The sequence below is a fragment of the Seriola aureovittata genome, chromosome 5, assembly GCF_021018895.1.
Source record: "Seriola aureovittata isolate HTS-2021-v1 ecotype China chromosome 5, ASM2101889v1, whole genome shotgun sequence".
Classification (NCBI taxonomy): Eukaryota; Metazoa; Chordata; class Actinopteri; order Carangiformes; family Carangidae; genus Seriola; species Seriola aureovittata.
Genome location: NC_079368.1, coordinates 8231358 through 8253792, shown reverse-complemented (window position 1 = coordinate 8253792; position 22435 = coordinate 8231358). Strand labels below are relative to the sequence as shown.

The following is a 22435-nucleotide window of genomic DNA, read 5'->3' as shown; positions in this document are numbered from 1 at the left end:
CATAAGTAAGGAAGTGTCATCATCAAAATGTAATTAAAGCATCAAATGTAAAAGTACTTATATTATATATATATATATATATATATATATATATATATTACTGTATAAGTATTACATATTTTAATAAATTATATTTTACCATTGTAATTGGTTGAGTTTATTTAAATATTTCAAATATAGTTGTAAGTTTAATCTAGTTTAAAGGATTCATTTTGACATTTTGGGAAATATAATTTTAGCTTTCTTGCCAAGAATTGAATGAGAAGATCAATACCGCGCTCATTTCTGTACAGTAAATATGTAGACTAGAACTTTACAGGTGGAGGTAGCTGTATTTCGCTACCTTTGGACAGAGCCAGGTTAGCCATTTACCTCAGTCTTTACCATACTATGTATTTACCCTACGCACGCACTGTGCTATAATGATAAATGTCAAATTATTCCTTCAATAGAAGCATCAATCAATAAAACCTTAATTAGAAGAAGTACTTTGTGACATCCCACCACTGAAAGCAACACACACTGTACACAAGAGAAGCTGAATGAGAGATCGTCATTCCAATCTTTGAACAGACGATGACAGCAGGACGAAGCAAATGAAAAAATGATACAGTATTTGGCTTGAACATCATCTGTGGTGTTCAGTTACTTATTTGCAATTCAAAGTCAGGTTTTTATATATTTGGAAAGTACAAGGTAACACACTTAAACTATTTGTCAGCTTACTTGTGTTTTTACTGCTCAGGTTTTGGCCACACACTCCTCGGTCTGGCAAAAATCCTTGCAAAGTATTTTGTTTTTTTTCTTGGGGCATCAAGTTAATATAAGCGGGCACGCACAACACATAACATGTGGTCTACAGCGGTCCAAGACAATGTCCCATTTTGCTCCCAGCTTGCGTTATGCAGTGACAGGACTGGAAGCAATTTGGTATAAGTACCAAGGAACAGTTGAGGAGATGATAAATGACTTTATTGTTGGGTTTTGCAACTGTATCTGATACCAGTGCATGTGTTCCTTTGAGTAATCAAGCTAACGCATGGCAAAAGAATCTCGGTTTCCTGGACACTGGTGGCGGGCCAGATTGTCTGGTCCTGATAATAGTAATGGGAGTGATGGCAGCAGCGGCTAATCTACACAGAGAAGAGGTCAGGACCCACTTATCTGGCCTGAGTGGAAAATAGCGGCCCACTTAAAGGACCAAGCTGTGATTGCAGTATGACAACCCAGTTGAAACATTGTTGCCCCACTGCTTTCTTCGTTTACATAGTGATTTACTGGCTTTGAGACATTTTTTCACACTGAAATTTATTTCCTGAGCTTTTGATGTGAGACTTGAGGCCACTCGGGGTCTGTTTATGTTCATAAACTTGTCAACACGTGAATAAAAATGCACTTGTATTTTTAGTTACAATGGGTTGGGACCGTTGCCAAAAACATTTACGTACTTCATTCTATTTGTCAAAGTCTTTGAGAACAAATGTGAGCATAGTCAGGATTTACATGGCTAAATAAAAAGAAATTGATTGTAGTCCATAAAACAGCTATCATTAGTACAAGAGTGGCCCAAACCAAAGGCATGCCATCACACTCTGCGGTAAAGGGTGTTCCATAAAAGCATGCAAACTATGTATTGACATATTTACTGCACAACGCTTGCACAGTATTCTCATGAATGTTCGCAGTACAGTGCATCATAAGCAACAATGCCTGACATGGAAATGAAGAACTAAATTTAGTTCTTTGTTTGATCATTGCCTTAGGTCATGGACAACTCTTTGAACTAACATGGCTAGATTCACAAAACAACATAAAGACAAGCCTCTGTTCTTCTGTTCTTCAAAGGAGAGAAAGGAGCAGTCCTGCAGACAACAAAATCTTCTATTAAACCAACCTGTTCTCACTCCCAACTCGTCATAGACGCTTGATCACAACCCATTTAGTGTCATTTTTCAATGTTCAGAAGCAATGTCATTTTTCAATGAATGAAGCATGCATTTATTAACAGCATGGGAGGGCCAGGAGGTGGTTGGGTTGGATGGCAGGCCTAAAACATCTACAAGGTTAGGGAAATATTGTGGTGTGGTTTAACACAGAAAAAGTTTACTGTGACTTTAAAACCATAATGCGGTCTCACCACATACGTCAGCAGACAGTGATCTGCGACCCATTATTTCCAATGGCTGGCTTGGCATACCCCGTTGTACTAATCAGATGTATCCCTTTCAAGAACCCTTTCATTGACCACACCCAAAATGTTCCAATTAATTTGGATATTGTTACAATTTGTTCTTACAGTGTTTAGATTTGGTCAACTACCACTTCTACTTTAACTGGAACATCCAACCATTAATCCATTACTTTAAAAGGAGCTATTTGTAAGTTTTGGTATTGCTACATAGCCAGTGTTAGCATTAATCACTGTTTGCTTACCAGTCTTACCAAGAGCTTAGGCAATCATTGTGTTTACAAGAGGTTAAAATAAGCCCTGTATTGTAACCTCTTTTCTTGTAAATGCAGCACTACTTCTTCAGGGCAGCCTGAAAAAAGTGACTCAGTACTGGAAAGTGGCAAGACATGCATAGCAGGCTGAGGCTAGCTGGTTAGCATGCTAACTTCAGCAGAAGAAAAGAAGTGATAGAAACAGAAACAAGAGAGTCGCTTTCCACTACGAAGGAATGAAGTTTGATGCTGAACTCACAACGCCTCTCCTAGACTATTAAGTAAAGAGTTTAATGCTAACTTCATCTATGTAGCAAATAACAAAATTTACAAATAGCTCCTTTAAGCTGACTATTGTTTCACTGCTTCAACATTACTTTTGACTAATTATTTCAAGCATTTACTAGTACTTTTAGCTAACTATTTCACCTGTTTATCCAGTAATTTTAGTCAGCTAATTTAAAATTAATTTTAGATCACTTCAAATGTTCCTCTCATAGGTAACTATCTAAACCATTTTAACCATTACTTTTAGCTAATTATTTTTGACATCTCTCGACTAGTTTTCATGCAGTCTCCATGGCAACGTATAGGCCTATGGCTTTAGTGTGTCACAGCTGTCTCAGGAGGTGTGTGCTGTGCAGTCAGCCAATTGAAGCCAGCTTACTAGTTAATATTATGGCAATAACTAAACAAAAGATCAGCATCACATCAATTTGTAATCCTATTTCAATAAGTATTTTTCTTCTAAATGTATGGATGTCTTTCCAAGTAACCTCTGGCAGCTGCAGAGGAACCCTCGGTGTAAGTACCCCTGGTTTGGAATCAGTGCTCCAGCAGAAAACAAATTGACAGAACCAAAGTTAAACTGGAAGCAGGAATGCATGTGTGTTGATTAAGTGTTGTTTAACCCCGTGGAATCAGTCTTTCTGGTCTGAATGCAGCAAGAGGCTGGAAGCAGGTCAGGAGGGGTCAGAGACGACAGCAAGAGCTTCTTATGTGAGTCAGACACTTTTGAGGACCACTGCAAGGGGCACTGAGTCAGTTCATTGATATTCAAGGATTTGACCCACTGACAACGGGGATGTCACTGAGGTTAAGACAGCCATGCCTCTCCGTATTGTGCCAGGCCAAAAAGCCTGGGGGTCCCCCAGCCCCCCACCCCCCTGTGCACGGTTGTCATGGTGAGCAAATCAGTCCGGCAGCACTATGTCACACTCATGTGGGCACATTCTCTCTTTCTTCCTCTCTTTCTTTTCTTTCTCTGACTTTCTATCATGCTGTTTCACCGAGGGGGCTGCCAAAGAGAGCTTTCTGTCCACTGACAATGCCTGGTGTGTCATGGACATCCCTATACATATACAGTGCACAGAGCAGGCTCTGAAAGTCCAAGAGCTTCCATTCCCAAAACACATGGCAGCAGATATATTTCCCCTCTGTTGTGGGATCTGAGTAAGTGTTTTGAATCCAGGAACATGTCACGTCAGGTAGTGAATATGCGCTGCAGGTCACCAAGTCCAAATAACCACCAATCACCTTTCTTCTCACAGGTGGAGTGAGAGACTGTTGCAAAAGTTAAGCTGCATGCCAAGTGAGGTGGTGTCATGTGCAATATTAGTTTGCACTGCTATTGTACCCTTTCACTGGTTTGTTTAATATTAATTGAGCCCATGAAGTTACCACAAATAAAGCTCATTGATAAGAGCAAAAATCAATCAACAGAAATTAATTTTAATCACTCGCAGAACATACATTCTTCATAACCTTACTGTGTCTTCTAATGGAAAACAATTGACTGATGTTTGGCAGTAGGCCTCTGCGGTGTCTTGTTGTCACACAAATATGTTCCTAAAGCCAATGTCAAGGAGATTAGGCTGAAGGGAAAATTGCAGCTGTATTTAGCAGCAGAGCTGGTGAGTCGCTGCTCTCAGGTGATGGGGCATGTCTGTGCCTTACCCCATCTGAACCTGATGGCTGCTGCGGTTGGCACTGTAATTATAGAGGTTAGGCATAAATCACAGAGCAAGAGGTGGGAGAGAGGGAGAGAAAGGCAGAGAAAGTAAAAAGAGAGAGAGAGAGGCTAGTATCGCCTCAGGGCCAGAGGAGGCCCTTACACTCAGAAACATACTGTTCTCCCCTAAATGCTCTCCCACTCTGTCCTTTCTGTCTTTTACTTTCCTTCTTTTTTTTCTTTCTCTCGTTGCTCCCACACAGTCAAACACAAACACTCTTACAGCCTGTTTCTCAGGGTTCACATCCTTCCTGTGGCTGAAGCAGTCGGACTATACTGGGTGCTTTACTGGCCCTGCGGGTTCCTGATTACACCACACGTATTCATCCTGTACACATTAAAGCAGTAACAACCAGACCACAGGAAATAATGGTTGCCACTGCTGATCTGTACCTATGTCACTCTTCTTGTTTCCTGCTCCCAGTGAAGGGAATTTTTAGATTCTCTAAAAAATGTCTCACAACGAACATCTTCACAAAAAAAACCCAGATTTATCCATACTTAATTTTGGGAATACACTCTTCTTATATTTTTAGCAGATAGAAGTCTTTAGAACAGAAATATATGATGTGCTCTACATCACCTCAGCGTTATAAGTGATAACTATCAAACAGTAGTCAGCACAGTAATTAAATTGTGAAATAAGTTACTTCCAATATAAAATTTAAGCCTGAATCCTACTCTTTACCCTGTTTTATAATTGGACACCACCTCCCTTATTATCTAGTTAAAGGGTCAATTCTGCAATTTATTATTGCGCTACCATAAAGTTGGAGAACCAGTATAAACAGATCTTAAAGGGTGCGGTCGAGGCGCTCCCGTGGCTCAACTGGTAGAGCGCATACCACTTAGGCTCAGTCCTTACTGCAGCGGCCATGGGTTTGAGTCCAACCCATGGCCCTTTGCTGCATGTCATCTCCCCAACTTTCCTGTCACTCTCTCACTGTCCCCATCTGAATAAAGGCAACACAGCCTGAAGGAACAGAAGCCGAGATGTCCTGACTTTGAGTTCCTGTTAAATCAAGCTCCAAAACCACTGGATCCTAAGTTTTTGATAATGTGACTTGATCACGTCTTTCATCAGACCTTGACATCATCACTGTTATTTTTCCACAGTTTAACTACTTTGTTAACGTTAGGGGAGCTTTGTCGTCCTGGTTACAATAATAACCACTCGGTTACAGTTTGAAAATGAACGCAGCCATGCTTGTTCCTCCTTTGAACGCAGTGGACAGGAGTCATAATTTCTATAACCGCTGGAGGAAATTGTCACCAGAACATGAGCATATGTTGTTTTTGGACATTTTCTGAAATGACAGATGCTTTTGCTTTTCATGAGAGGACAGTATGCCTCATGATAAGTAAACTGAACGTCATGTGTAAAATCTGTGAAGTGCCCTTTACATAGAGCAAAGAAGAAAAACTACCCACTGAAGGAAGAAACTTCCAATCAAGAAATGTTCACCCAACATTATCTTCATCAGGGAAAAAAAAAAAAATCACATTTATTCATGTATACAAGTTTTAAAGACAACTGGCTAATGATCTTCATTGTATTCACGATGGGGAGAAAAGTACCTCTTCTGAATACATCCCATAAAAGCAGCAAAAAATGCTTGATCAGTCAAATACAATGCATTAAGAATAATATTCAGAGGACGTCTTTGATCTTGATCTCTTTGAGCTTTTCATAGGGGAAAAGACTTTTCAAGATCTTTAAAAAGATGAGAGAAAAAAATAAAATCTCCTTACGTTTTCAATTTGATAACGTTACAGAGGAATATTGTTGGTCACAAACAATTACTGATCCATTTCAGTGAAGGACAACTTACAGGAACAGAAACTGTAATCCAACCCGAATATACAGTAGGAGCTGGTGTATTCAAAGTACTTAAAGTAAACAATGAACAATATACTGATATTGAAGGTCATGATATCAACTCCACTGAGAAGCCTGAAATAGGAGGACCAGTTTTTTTCTGATTGGCAGGCAGCTGTACATTTCCTTTATATCATCAAATCATGCATTAACCCTCTGTTCAATGAGCAATATCTTATGCTGGAGGGAAAATCTATAGACTGTCGCTGCGAAATCCACTTAGTCTGAACCATTTCATCCTTTCAGCTGTGAAACAGAGTGAAATGGGGAGTCTGCAGCCGTCGGAATTAGAACATATGGAAATGAACATATCTCTGCTGCAGCTACAATATGCTCAATCCATATCAGACAAAGACGTAGGCACAGCACTCAAGGTCAGTGCTCTTTATGTAAAGATAATGTTTCTCAGAAGACAATCAACACTTCTGATTGCATTTATAGCCAAAGACCATAATATGACTTCCACTGATCCATAAAATCATTACTAAGAAGCTTTTAACAGGTTCCAAGGACCACGGCTTACTTTTTAAATAAAATATAAACAAGGGAAAATATCAAACCCATTAATCTTTCATTAAGCTCGCCGGATAAAAAAGAATCGCTTAAAGTATCATTCGTTACCATCACTGCGAGTGCAAAAGCCCCCTGCTAACATCAAAGGCTTCTCAAAGAAACAGAGCGGCAGAGAGTCAGTTAGCTGAATTTGGCTGAGAACCAGCTTGTGGTTGGGTTTTAATTTCGACTGACTCATAATGGCGCTGAGGAGGAAACGGGGACCCTGTCTGTAATGGTTTTTGTGGTATCAAGGCCTTTGTGAGCAAACGCTCACATAAACAATGCGCTGCTGTTATTCATAGTGCAGTGGATTTAGACTGGACGCTTTACAAAGGTTGAGAGCTCGTCATCATCTTGCACAAGTCTTTGTGTCACTGAAAGATCAGAGGCTTCTCATGGCCAAAGAAAGGGGAGGCTCCATCTCAAATACATATACCGCACACACACACACACACACACACACACATACACACTTGTGCAGTGAGAGTGGGAGGAGTGGTTGGCATGTTTGTGAGGGCGATGTAACAGCACTCTTTCGGAACAGACTGATCCTGCTTTATATGTTTGGGTGGGGCATGCTGGCACTGCAACTATTTAGCAGCTTGTCAATGGAGGATCGTAGAATCATTTTGGAATTCCATTATTATCCATGTGAGTGATGCTCCCACATTTTGTTGCAGAACTAGATCGTCGTATGACACATTCAACATATAAACTGTATGTACTTGAATGACAGATAGGTCACTGTTTACCTGCAACAAACACAACAATGCTCTTGCTGACATCCTGTCTTTTACATTAGCTCTCTTGCTGTCATTTGAAAGCACTAAAACAGCTTGGCGGTGATGCCAAGTAGGTTAATAACATGCAGTGGATTAAGGTTTTAGTGTAGCTCTGCACTGCTGCTATACTGAAGAACTGATTTACTATGGGAATAAAATAAACCTAGCCCAACACATTTTCTTGACCTGCATCCCCGTGCTGAGGTACATCACATCCAAAATACAGTGACACATACATTTCTGTCTAAAGTACACAAAGCGAGCGGAAAGCCTTCGACTGACTTCAGAGGCCCAATACATTACATGAGTTAGTCATGGCTCATACTGAATTAAACATGGGAAGAAGAGTTTCTTTTTATCTACAGCCAAAGTGCTAAATCTGACCACTGCAACTGAAACTCGCCCACTTCAAATCCTCCCTTTGATAGTGAAAGCGTAGGTGCTTCAAATGTATCAGTTTGTCCTCATTTTGTAATGGGTTTCAGTCACAAACACCGGTTGATGTTTGCAACTGAACACAAAATTATACAAAAGCACTCTTCCGCCTTGTTCCCTGCAGAGTAAATGAGTCACAGTTACGTTCAGGCTTCTCTTTCATATCTGTATTTATTCTTTGTTTGCTGCACAGGTAGATTTAATCAAGCAACAGCAGGGTTACAGCTTCCCTCCAAGTCATCTCTGATAGGTGCAATAATAATTACAGTGGACATGAATAGACAGGCTTGTGTGATCTCCCACTGCTCTTTTGGAGTTGGATGATAAGTTAGATAATGCTCTGCTCAGCTCAGAGATGTCACAGACGTGTGTTTTGGTTGTGCGGAACTCATCTCTGCTGGTGTGGAGTTGTGATATTTTTGGACAAGCAGGGATGAAAGCCCAGGGTCCTGTGGCTAATGAGATACTGAGGCAGTGGGAATGATGGTTTTAATTACTGACCAGGACTGGTCTAAAGGGGGCGATTGCTGAAGAGCATGCTGAGTGTCCTAGGTTGGGAGTTCAGACCAATGCCAGTCATGCTGTGCCTGGCTGCCTTTGATGCTGCACTCCCCTCTGCTTTATTCCCACATTGTGTTTATTAGATTCTATGCTGCTGATGCTTCACTGCACCTTTGTTCAAACTGATGCTTTGGACAAAGAAAGGAATAACCACTGAGATTTCAACTTCAAACTCCAAGAAAGTTTCAGTGATGCAGAAGGCAACTTAATCTTTTGTGGAAATTAAAGCTGCAGTGCTCCCATTGTACGGTGGCTCTCAGGCACAGAGGAGAGGGATTTAGAGTTTGCTAGGAGCAGACGGCATGATATTCATTGTTAAGGAATCAAAATGCAGGAGTGCAACGGTTAGTAAACAACCATGTATATAAATTAAAATGAGCGTTAAAAATAGCAGTTGCTTCCGTGGTGATAAAACTGAATTTGGGGAGATGAGTCTGCTCACATTGCACTGGGAAGAAAATCTACAGTAGATTCACAGGCAGGCTGCGCGTCCTCCGTCTCCTCGGCTTCTCCCAGCAGGAGGGTGTTGCTACGTGTCTGCTCTCTGTTCTCCTGCAGCCCAGCTGTGGACCAACCCTTGTTGACTTTTCAGAGATCACATGGCATCCTCACTGAGGCTGGCTCAGAGGGGGCTCTGCCTCTGCTATGGTCAGCACAGGCCTCCTCCTCCTCCTACTCCCGCTGCCTTTACCCCCCGCATTTCCAAAATGAAAAAAAATGCACACACACACACACACACACACACACACCCACACACACACACCAAGCATATTCACAAACATATCAACCTAAAAAAATACTCAAATTCTTTCTTGCCATTAGAAGCAAACTCAGAAGTGATTGGCAAATATTTACTTTTCACCTTTGCAGTATTCAGTGGACAAATCCATGCCCATTCAAGCATATCTTTTTGTACCTAGATTTCCTTTTTCTGTATACACAAATAATCCTGTAGCACGTCAAGGCCACCAGCCAGAGGTTTTTGTTATCAAATGAACAGGAAATAGTATTTGCCAAATGCTGAACAAAATAGAGCTTGAATGGGATATGTCCTTGGCGCTCATGCTTGGAGGAAGTGTGGATAAGGGACTGAATCAAATCAAACATGAATAAAAGCTTCTGTATTTTGAAAGCCATGATGATGATTTGTGCGTACACAGTAAATGTTTTGGTTTTATATACTGTATATAGCAATTCAGATATGGTGTGTGTGGATTATTTTCATGGCCGTTTGGTTTACTAGATAGTGTTGTTGAAAGACATGGACGAGAATGTCGGGATCATACAATATGTGACAATGATTTAAATCTTTGACTTCCCTCATCTGTTCCTGGCTTAGCCTCTGTTTATGGTCACTTTGACCCACAAGCTCTCAAATGATGTCTTGCCAGATACTTTGTTGCCCAGAGTTTCAGCGTCCACATGGGAAACTTGGAAAAAATGGGGTTAGTAGAAAAAATTCATTCATCATCTTTACTACTCAGACAGTTTATAATATTGAGTTTCCCTGTAAGTATAAACATACCAGGGCCTCAAAATGCAAAGAATATACTGTATGCATTGTGCATACATGGTAACACATAAAACACATAAAATAAAGGGATTAAGATTAAAAAACAAATTCATTGAAATCTATCAGTTCTCTGCAGAAAAATAGCACAATGTAGTCAAAAGTTATAACGTGATGAACATAACATTTCCAGTTTACACTGGAGATGAAGATGGTGAACGGTGAGAGAGTGTACACAGTTAAGAGCTGAACTCAAGGTCCACTTACTAGCTTTTATTCTTCCTTAGTGGAGGAATTTGCACTGAGTCATCTCAGTTTTCATCTGATGTCAAATCTGTTGGTGGCATCAGATGTATTCATATAATTCTATTTGACCGTTAATAATATTTTATGTTTCAAACGCACAATATTAATCAGTCAAAACAACAATGTTCATGAGAGTCACAATGCTGCAAAAAAAATCTGCCTCTTAATTCATTTATTTCCAATAGGTCGGTTCTCATTCAAATATTTTGCTTGTCTTTTTTTACTCTGACTTTGGCTGTATTCAATATAGATAAAGTACAATTTATGGCTTATTAATCATTTAAGGCAACAAACTTTTTCATCTATAAAGGAGAATCATTAATGTTTTGGGGAAGAAACCATCCCTTATGGTATTTTTCATTCAGAATCTGCCTGGAAATGATCTTCTCTTTCTGTTGGACTGCTTATTCTGCATGGGCTTTAGAAATCCATGGTCAAATTTTGTGTGTGTGTGTGTGTGTGTGTGTGTGTGTGTGTGTGTGTGTGTGTGTGTGTGTGTGTGTGTGTGTGTGTGTGTGTGTGTGATGCATTACCTGCGTCTTTTTAAGGGGGAACAGACTGATGCAGAGCAGATTAGGTTCCACGGCAGGCAAGAGAATAATCTAATTTTCCTAACCCGCTTACTGATATCATGGCACGGTAGATCCTTATTATTCAGAATCCTCTCTTGTTCTGATTTTGCAATCAGGGGTTCAGGCTTCACGGGGCCACTGTGATTTTTATTTGTTCATTTATTTATTTAAAACAGAGGCTTTGATCCTGATTTGTTTTTCATGTTTCCAACAGGAATTGAGGTCGAATATGAGTATCACACAAATACTGCATCAATAGAAACATTCCTGACAGTGATGGTCATGATGATGATGATGATGATGATGATGCCATCCTTGGCTGTGATGATAATAATGTAAGACTGAAGTTTGATATACTGACTGTGCTGCATGTTTCCTTTCATCAGTTTTGGGCCGTAGTATCTTGCAGAGCATGATTAGCGTAAGCGTGGAATCCACACCGCTGGGGGCTGCAGGGCGAGCTTGAAGCCTGAAGCGCATTCATCAACGTCCCTGGCAGGGTGCACCTTTCTCAGCCTCACACCGCTCAGCTTGCAGCCCTCTCCCTAGCCACGATTTTTTCTTTTTCTTTCGCTTTTACTGTTTTTCAGTGGCCTTTGCTGTTTTTTAAGAGATAGCGTTGTTTTTGAAGAAAACCGCTCTTTTTTTTTAATCAAAGCTTTTACAGTCCTGGACTATTTGTCAGACCCATATTATTCAGCATTTTGGCAACATAATATTACCATGTGTGTGTAATGCTGAATTGTAATTTTCTAACTGTTTACATGCTCATGGACAAATACACCCTAGTGGGTTTCTGTGTCTCAGTGCGACTTGGCTTGATGACACTGATGTCCCTGCCTATTTCTTCATCCCTGCTCGGGCTCTTTCCAGCAGGTAAACAGTGACTGAAGCAGGTCCCTCAGGTCTGAATCTGTAATCACTCTTAGATCTCAGACATGAAAGACTTGCGTACATCTTCCTAAAAATGCCCTCTGAGTTGCCAAGTTCTGCTTCAAATGGTGGGATGTGGAGAAGAGAGGAAAAGTTTGGGAAGAAATAATAGCTCATGATGAGGTGCATCTTAAAAGGAGCACATGAGAGGATTTTTTTTTTGGCTTTGTCAAAGCATCCTTAACACATTCCTGAACCATTAATTTTTCATCATAGTTAAACTTCATAAGAAAGGGAATGATCAACTCCAGACACAAAACCTTGTTAGTCTTGGAGCAAGCCCCCATGTCTTAATTAATTGTGTACATCATCATAAAAGACAGTCAATACTTAATCAATCATTCAGTTTTGGTCAATCAGTCAATGCTTTTGAGGAAACACTTATGGTCACACTTTAATTTCATTCATACCTTCAGTCTGAATCAGTTTAGGTCTTATTAAAAGGCCTACAGTCCCCCTTAAAACTGATTTCTTCATTTACTTAGAGGTTAAATCCACCTTCACTTAGTCTACACACTGAATAAACCTGACATAAACTTGATTTAAATTTACAAAATTTACCATGAAAATAAGCATTAATAAATGCCTTTAAAATGATTTAACATAGAATTTGTCATGCAATGTTCTTCACAAACTAGAAGTCACTAGTTCACCCTCTCACCTTAGACTACTTCTTACCTACTGATTATGATCAATGACAAGAGGTCAACGTGATATTTTGGAAAATGTCCTTGTTCACAGTGAGCTGACAAGCTCAACTGGATATTTGCCAGTTTGTTGCTGATCTATAAAACACCAAGATTATGTGTATCAGAGCTCTGAGTTTCATCAGTGACAGTGAAGTGGGTGTCGGTAACCCAGTCAGTCCGTTTACTGTACGAGCTTTGCTGCCATCTGATGGTGGCAATTGAGATCGCACAGTTAAAAACAGACAGACAACACAACAGCACTAGGTTAAACTGATCGGTGCGCTTAAAAAAGTAGTTCCAGCTTTTCTAAATTAATTATTTCAGCAGCTTTTCTAAAATGTCTTTATTATATTCATTCATTCTGAACAACTGTACCTGTAATACACAGTGACACTATATAAATGTGTGAAGTGTTTAAAGGGGTAAAAAAAAAATTTACAAGCGTATTAATTTTCTCAGTGAATAGGCCTTTGACTACATTGCCGCAATTTCTTCTCTTCATTGAGACTACACCTGCAGCGAATTTTTATCGGAGAGAACTGAGTTGCGAGAAACTTTATCAAAGGTGGGTAAAACTGTTCAAATTAATGTAGCATGTGTCACCATGACATTAAATTGTGCGAGTGAATCTTATTTGTTTTAGATTTAATCGAGATTATACCGCTTTCAGCCAGCTAATGAGGTCATATTCGGCACACCTCTGCTAATTAATGATAATTTGTAAGTAAAATCAGTCCACTAAGTTAACATAAGACTATTGTAACTTACTATCAGCAGTGGAGATCAACGGATTTAACCAACATGCTAATGCACAAAAACAAAAAGTAATATTTTTAAGTGTCCTACCATGTTAATGTAAAGTCCGGTTTTACTTGGTGTTAGCTTTTGTTAGCATGCTATCCTTAGCTAGCCCGACCATAGCCTCCTAGCCGGTTGACCGCTGGGTGTTTCCGAACTTAACAATCAGCAGGCGCCATAGGGCAAGAGGAGTACTGCATCACGTTTAACGTCTGCATGTGCAACTTTGCATTATTCTTGTAACTCGTGTATCATGTTCAAATTATTCAGATGCAAATTTGCTTTTTGAAAACTTAGTTAAACCGGCCCGTCAGAACATGTATTTTCTGAATATTTCTTTAGTTCTTTGATCATAATTTTGAATTATTGACAGTGTTTTTCTTTCAAATAGTTGTACCATTTGAGACTGCCCGAAAATGACCGGTAGGGCACGTGCAAGATCAAGAGGCCGAGCACGAGGTCAAGAGACTGCAGCACCTGGAGCGGTAAGAGTAGCCTGTACTGAAATCTCAGGTAGTGATAAAGATAACTCGGATGTGAAGTATTTCGGCTGTGATGCTCAGTAATGAAATGTCATCTAAATAATCTGCCTCTTACTCAGTATGATCCACAGACCTCACTGTTCCCTAAAGAGGCAGTTCTTGGAGAAGAAATGAGTATCATACAAATGCAGCATCAATAGAAACATATTCCTGACAGTGATAGTCATGATGATGGTGATGCCATATTTGGCTGTGATGATAATATAAGACTGAAGGGTGTGTATATTGTGAAAGTGCATCCAGAAATGGTCTCAGTTAAAAACTGGTGACTAGGGAGTGTTCACAAAACACAGAGTTGTTGCTTCTGTTTTTCATATTGTAAATGGCACACAATGGAAATTATTACCTTTCCTCAAAAGTTTGATATTAAACATTGTCAGGGTCTGGAGATGCCATTTTTTTTAATAATAATTAGTAGGCTGCAAAATTCAGAGTCAAGCTTAGATGAGAAGTTTTGTGTTAGGTGAGCAACTTGTATTGGATATGATACTATTTTCTTTCATTGGATTAATTCTGCTTGGGAGGTTTGAAATGGAAATCTGTTTGCATATTCAGCTCAATCACACTGAATGCAACGGGCAAGATGCTCAAATAGGATAACAGAACTGACTGCCATCCCTTCAAAACATCAGACTATTTCCTTAACATTTATGCCTTTTTCTTTGTTGAAGAGCCAGGCTCAAGAGCCTGCACCAGCAGCCATTCCTCCTGCAGAGGGGGAGCTGGTTGGTAGAGGGAGGCAGAAAGGTGCTCCAGGGCCATTTTCTGCAGAAGGTAAAACTCAGTCGTAATACTTTATTTTGCCAAATGTTCTTGGCTGTTCTTCTTTTTTGAAAGTCTGCCTGATAATGCAATTTAAAAAATTGGATTTGAAAAAGTCTTATGGTGCAAATATGAATGCACTGTTTTTCACACATGCATTGCACCTTCTGCAGACTAAGAGCAAAGTTAACCATGGTAAGGAGTGCTGTGCAGGGGAATTGGGTTCAAACCATGAGATTTAAATAAACGTGTTTACTCCACCTGTTGATTTTACATGCCTAATGCTTTACCTATGCCTGATGTATGTTCTGAGGATTATAAAATGTGTACTACTCCAGAGTTCATACAGTGCATTACATTATTTTTGGTCTGATCTTTGCATGGTAATATGTGAAAAACTGGTCTTAATGATCTGAATATGTTTTTATTAGCTGTTCTACAGATTTCAGCTGGATTCCAGCAGGTGAAGCTCGGCGAAAGAGGTGGACGCCGCCGGGATTTTCACGATGCAGGGGTTAACACCCGGCAGGCTATGGAGCATGTCAAGGAGTCAAAGTGTGGTCCGTCATTATTTGAAATGCACAATCAGAAACATATTCAGAAGATGCACATTTTGTAATAGGAGAGGATAATGTACTACTCCTTATAATTGTATATATGTTTCCACAGGAACAAGTGGGAATTCCGTTCCGTTGACAGCCAACTTCTTTCGCATCATGTCCCGCCCTCAGTGGGTTCTATATCAGTACCACGTGGACTTCAAACCAGCAATGGAGTCTCGTCGTCTGAGAACTGCCCTTCTCTTCCAGCATGAGGAAGTTCTTGGCTCAGCACGGAGCTTTGATGGAGCTCTGCTCTTTCTGCCCCTAAGATTGCACGGCAAGGTACTTTAATACTCCAAGCCTAGCTGCACATCACAACAGTAATAACAGTGATAAAGTAATGAAAGTTTTCTGGCTCTTTATAGAAGTGTCTGACCTTGTGTTTAGGAGACTGTGCTCCACAGCGAAACAAGGAATGGGGAGAAGGTTCAGATAACTGTTACACTGACAAATGAACTGCCACCCACTTCACCAGTGTGTATTCAGTTTTACAACATCATATTCAGAAGGCAAGTTTTCCAGTTTCAAAATAAGTAATGCACAGTAAGGACTGAAATAAGTAATGTACAAGCCAAAGAAACATCCTCCAATAATTGGATTTACTTGTGACTAGCGTACATGTGGTTGTTGCATGTGCAAATGAAAGTAAATCTTAAAAATCTGATTAAAAAAGCTTAGATACCCAAACATTTTGCGTCCTTGAAACTTACAAACTTTACATTAATGGTGTTATGTTGTCTCTGCAGGATCTTGAGAATTCTCAATATGCAGCAGATTGGACGCAACTACTACAATCCCAGTGATCCACTCAACATCCCTCAGCACAGGTAAATACATTTTCTTCAGTATAATTTTCTTTCATACAGCATTATCACACAAAGTATGTATTAAGATTTTAAGTTTTTTTCTTTTTATATGATCTTCCATGAATGTCTAAAAAATAAGCTTCAGATTCTCGAACAAGTAAATTAATGGCAGTGATGTATATTAACACCAGAAAGTACAACATTTTAAATCGCATGTCATTGCATGTCAATGCATAATGCCTAACTTTGAATGAGCACAGTGTTTTTTTAACCTGAGCCTTACTAAAAGGTCATTGACAACTTTGCCTTCATTAGTAAAGTCTTCACAAATGTTTTTATTTTCAAAACTGGGAAACTAATGTGCAGTCGGACTGTTCTTCAAAAAAAGAAAAGAAGTTAGTTTTGCTTTCTGTAAGGAGCTTTTGTATACTGTGTAGGAAATGCAGTCTGAAAAGGCCTGATGCTTTGCTACCCATTTAGAAGCAGATAATGTGAATGACTATTGCTGAGTTTTTTTGAAAAAAGTTGTCCTGGTGTTAAATACTAAAATCTTAAAAGCTTTAAATCCCGTGAGGAGCCATAGTAGAGCCCAGTTATCTGAAGTAGTGTTAATGAGCAATCTTCAATGATGGAAAGCAACTTTTTCATTAGAGATGAAAAATAATGATCCCGTCCTTTATCTCAGGCTGACCATCTGGCCAGGCTACACCACCACCATCTTGCAGTATGAGTCGGCGATCATGCTGTGTACTGACGTGAGCCACAGAGTGCTGCGTAGTGAGACGGTCCTTGACTTTATGGCGAACCTGAGGCAGCAGTGTGGACCTCAACGCTTCCCTGAGATCTGCACTAAGGAGCTTGTTGGACTAATAGTCCTCACCAAGTAGGATCCACATCTCGCACACAAATATTTGTATTCATATGACAGTGCTACATCTTTATTATACTGCGCTTGGAAGTGATGTTTTATCATTCAGTGTTAAAGCACCTCAGTGTAACCTTAACTACTTACATTTAATACATGTGCTGTTTACTTCTTAATTTTTAGGTACAACAACAAAACCTACAGGATTGATGACATTGCATGGGATCACACTCCCAACAACACATTCAAGAGGGGAGACACAGATATTTCCTTCAAGAACTACTACAAGACTGTAGGTGTCATACACTCAACACAAGTATTGGTATAACCAGGAAACTAGTCGACACAAACCGTCAACAGATGCATAAAAATGATGTACCCACTCAAATATAAGAACAAAAGCAATGGGGTTTGGGCAAATAATATGAAACACTGCACATTTCGATTAAAACAAGTTATGAATTATGCATCCATCTCAAACTCCTGTTGTTTGTTTTAAGCAATATGGCCTGGACATCGCTGATGGGAACCAGGTGCTGCTGGTCAGCCACGTGAAGAGGCTGGGTCCAGCTGGAGCTGCTCCTCCTGGCCCGGCCATGCTCATCCCTGAGCTGTGCTTCCTCACAGGTTTCTGCATTATTCTGTCGTGTTCGACTCTAAACTCAGACTTAAGATGTCAACATTTATGACATTTATCGCTCCACCTACAGAATCTATGTGGTATTAAATATATATTATGAGAAGGTGAAAGGTTTGACCAGTACAATCTTCTGTTCCAAGACAACATTCAAGAGCATAGAGGATTCTGAAATCCCTGTTTGGTTGTTGGAGACGACAGTTAGTTTTTTGTTTAGATATCATCCAAGGTAAAGTAATCATAAAGTGAAAGTTGTCACAAGTTTTATGAATGTGTTTGACAGGACTGACGGATAAGATGCGATCTGACTATAATATCATGAAAGACTTGAGCGGCCACACTAGACTGTCCCCAGAGCAGAGAGAGGGACGTCTCAACAGATTCGTCACCAATATACAGAAGTAGGTGATAATGTCTCACTGATTTAACCATGTTAATCTGTGTACCCGTTGCCAAAAGTTTCATAGACAGAAATATTGCAACCACTCATTAATTTTAACTGAGGGCGCACATTGTAGGAATATGAGAAATATGGAAAAGACGCACTGTTTATATTGTCAGAATTCACAGCCAGCCGTGATGTGATTTCAATGCTTTTAAAATCTTAATTACTCATCATTAGCTCCTTTTGTCAGTGGAGAAGTTATATACATCACAAATTCTATTTGTCAAATGTTCACATAGACTCCTGCCTTTTTTAAATACTTTAATTTATCCACATTTTAGATGTAGCTTTCAATTGATCATGAAGCCTCTGCACTGTTTTCTTTAAAAGTTGTGTTCATCTCAGCAGCTTGTGTTGTTAGTCTGTTCATATGCACAGAATCTGGAATAGTAAATTTTTCTGTCAACATCTTCAGGCAGTATAATCCCAGGCTTTGATTTAAATCCTGAAAATTATTTCATAGGAATGCTGACGCACAGGCAGAGTTGGATAAGTGGGGACTCAACTTTGATAAGCAACTCCTAAATCTGACTGGCAGAATGCTCCCAGCGGAGAGGATTTTCCAGGGATCAAGATCGGTATAATTTGCTCGTGGTTACATAAATTTGCTCTTTTTAATTAATTAAATGGATTTATTTATATGATCTTAATTGAGAGATTAACATAAATATTTGTGTCACCTAGTATGGTTACAACCCCACGGCAGCTGACTGGTCCAGAGAGATGCGCGGGGTGCCTCTGATCCACTCTCCTCCGCTGAACAACTGGCTCATCTTTTACACACGTCGTAACACCAACGAAGCTCAGTCCCTCCTGCAGACCCTCAACAAAGTCTCAAACCCACTCGGTATCCGCCTGCAGAGAGCGGTCATGTGAGTTCTAGCACAAGTGCGATCTATCATAGTTGTCAATGGGTGTTTTCCTCCCCTCAGAAAGAAAGTAATTTCTGAGCATGACACAGCTTTTCTGAAATATTAAAATGTTATTTGAATGTTTAATTTAGAATTGGAAGTTAAATATTTGTAACGATTTAACTTCATTGTCTGTGTATTGACTAGATTTTTGGTCATATCACCCAACCTTATGATTATGTAATTTAATCATCTGAGCTCTCCTCTTATTCAGGATTGAGTACGAGGATCATCAGGAGTCTCTCCTCAGAGCTCTGCAGCACAATGTTGGACCCCAAATACAGATGGTTAGTGACTAAATGTATAATGCATGAAGGCAGAGCAGATCACGTTCATTAGTTTTGACCTTTTCCTCTTATTTAGTTAATTATGCAACATTCCTTGTGAACCATGGGTGAATTTAATGTTTGCTGTGTGTGTGTTTTGAGGCAGATGTGCGCTCCATTAATAAAAGCAGTACAACACCTTCCACTGTTTGCCATTTGTTAGGTGGTGGTGGTCCTCCCCAGCAACAGGAAGGACAAGTACGACAGCGTCAAAAAGTACCTTTGTGTGGACTGCCCCACTCCCAGCCAGTGTGTTTTATCCCGTACCCTCAGCCGACCTCAGGCGCTCATGACTGTGGCAACCAAGATTGCACTACAGATGGCTTGCAAGATGGGAGGAGAGCTCTGGAGCGTGGAAATCCCTGTAAGTCATTAAGTCATCAGTAATTTGTACATCAAAGAAAATAAAAGTCAAGCTGTGTTACGGGAAAACAAGATTCAAGTAGTTCTTGAACGGATTAAGCTGTCACAAGTTGTTTTAGAGCAGAGAATGAAACTGGTACCATGTAATGTCTCACGAACTGTTGTCACAGTTTCACATTTAAACAGACACTAAACAGGATGTCACAAGGAGCTGAATTTTGGGGAGTCAGCTTTGTTTACAGATAGCTCTACTCATGTTACTCATAAGGTTTCTCCGCTGGCAGTGTTTAGTGAATGCATCTGTAACTTCTTGAAATTATGTGTCCAAGGCTGACGAAGCAGGCGATGCATTAGTTTCCATGACAATTAGTAATTTTAAAGGGTAAGGTTGGGGTAAAAATACACCAGACAACAAATAAGAAGTAATGATGTAATGCTAACATTGTACTGATAACTTGTCACCTGCAGCTCAAACAGCTGATGATTGTGGGCATTGACTGCTACCATGACACTATAGCTGGCAAAAGGTCCATTGGAGCTCTAGTTGCCAGCCTCAACCAGGGCATGAGCAGGTTAGTATCTTCAACAGAGATGGGCAACTGTGTGTCAGCATGGGTTGAGTGGTGACACTGGTTACTGTACCTTGATCTACAGTCTGAATTAGGTTGTGCTTAACATGTGTCTGCATTACAGTATTTAGTATTGGTGACCTCCCTATCTTCGGTTTAGTGCAATAGTACATCCAGTAAGTCGTGTGATATTTTCAATTTCTTTGTCAAGGTGGTTTTCAAAGTGTGTGCTGCAGCACAAAGGTCAGGAAATCATGGATGGACTGAAGATGGCCTTAAGTGGTAAGTTGCTTTCCTTAATTTTTGCACAATACTTCTTTGTCAAAAGTCTCAGAATAACTTAACAACTGTCTTCCAGGTGCACTGAAAGACTATCTGAAGTTTAACAACTGCCTACCTTCACGCATCATTGTGTACCGAGATGGAGTGGGAGATGGCCAGCTGCACAGCGTGGTTAACTATGAGGTTTCACAGATCATGGACTCCATCAAGTCCATGGGGCATGACTACTCGTGAGTTTTTCATGTGCAAAGATTTCCTCTTAAAGAAACGCTGCTGCACTTTGAAGCTGTTTGTTTAATCTCCAATGGGAATGACTCATGAATGTCACTAAGAACAGCAGGTGCTGAAACACAAGCCATGTCAACAACTGAGCAACGGATATTGACTCTGGTTTGAATGCGGGGGAGTTCACACACTAAAAGAATTTGAACAAATTTTCCTGTAAATTTTTGACGGAGCGTCTCCATCTGCTCATCGTAGGCCCAAGCTGAGTGTGGTGGTGGTGAAGAAGCGCATCAGCTGCAGGTTCTTCGCCCACATCAATGGCAAAGTGACCAACCCTCTCCCAGGCACCATCGTTGACTCAGATGTCACCCGCCCTGAGTGGTGTGTTTCTTGGCTGTTCCTTCATCTTTTCATTTATGTATTTAGTGGTAGTTATTAACTGTCGCAGCCTTTGTCAGGTATGACTTCTACATCGTGAGCCAGGCTGTCAGGACTGGAAGCGTCTCCCCAACCCACTACAATGTTGTGTACGACACCAGCGGTCTGAAGCCCGATCATATGCAGCGGCTTACGTACAAGCTGTGCCACATGTACTACAACTGGCAGGTAGGATGGCTTTGAAATCCCCGTGTTAGTGTGCCTTTCACCTTGGATGGGTGTTCTCATAGTTTCTCCGCAGATTACAGATTTGAAATGTATTAGTGCAGTTGTGATGATAAATGTTGTTTTGCTGTTATTGAATTTGTGACATTTATTAAGAATAACAGATCAGAGCCAGCATGATGTAACCCAATAAAAGTCAGAGTGATTAAGTCATACAAAATATGATGTATGTTTTTTGCATTTGGGCTTTAGGGGATCATCAGAGTGCCTGCTCCCTGCCAGTACGCCCACAAGTTGGCTTTCCTTGTGGGTCAGAGCATCCACAGGGAGCCCAATGTGCAACTGGACGACCTCCTCTTCTACCTGTAAGGATTCAAAAGAAGAGCAATTTGTTCGGCTATGACTGTAAAATTTCCTTGAAAGGAACTTCCATGTATGTGAACTTTTGTGAGAAAAGTTCTCTTCAGTTTAAATGAATGTAAGTTAAGTTTTGATGATGCTAAGAGTTTTGCATTTGTAGCATCAGACTGAGTCAGATAGCCCTGTGTATAAAACTACACATTTAAGTCTAATGTAAAGACAAAGCCACAATGCAGAGGTCAAAGGGCACCTGTGTACTGTTGGAAATGCACTTGAGGATCACATAAGCTGGATGAAGATGTTGACAGTGAAATGGCACAAGTAACCTGATCAGTGAGAGTTGATTCTGGCATGTTCTGGACAAAGAAATATTATCGACAATATTACATGTAATTAATATAACTTCATTGCTAGTCTAAGTTAATGTGGGGTTTTTCCTTTCGAGTGCAGAAAAATATCTAAGAAAAGCTTTTTTTTGTAGGGGAACCTAGACTGTTTCTTTATCTGTTTGTTATACAAGTGGCTGTCCTGCATACTGGGGTGTAAAGACATGCTGAAATTTCAACTTTCTGTTAATAACTTCTAGGTCCTAAGAACTGTTACTACTTTTGCAAATGGTTCTAATAAATATTTCTTTGTGTGGTATGTCCTTTATGCATTTTCA

General features: G+C 40.1%; 1 protein-coding gene across 1 annotated transcript; it reads left to right on the top strand.

Moving 5' to 3' along the window:
- Nucleotides 1-13132: 13132 nt before the first annotated feature.
- On the top strand, nt 13133-22416 carry piwil1 (piwi-like RNA-mediated gene silencing 1). Its single transcript, XM_056375964.1, has 21 exons — nt 13133-13240; nt 13865-13958; nt 14687-14789; nt 15209-15337; nt 15447-15661; nt 15767-15888; nt 16126-16206; nt 16871-17068; nt 17234-17342; nt 17551-17677; nt 17971-18088; nt 18596-18710; nt 18817-19004; nt 19258-19330; nt 19533-19733; nt 20201-20304; nt 20513-20583; nt 20660-20813; nt 21064-21189; nt 21267-21414; nt 21664-22416. Exons 2-21 carry the CDS (start codon nt 13890-13892, stop codon nt 21778-21780), a joined length of 2568 nt encoding a protein of 855 aa, XP_056231939.1. The 5' UTR covers nt 13133-13240; nt 13865-13889; the 3' UTR covers nt 21781-22416.
- The last annotated feature ends 19 nt before the right edge of the window (nt 22417-22435 follow it).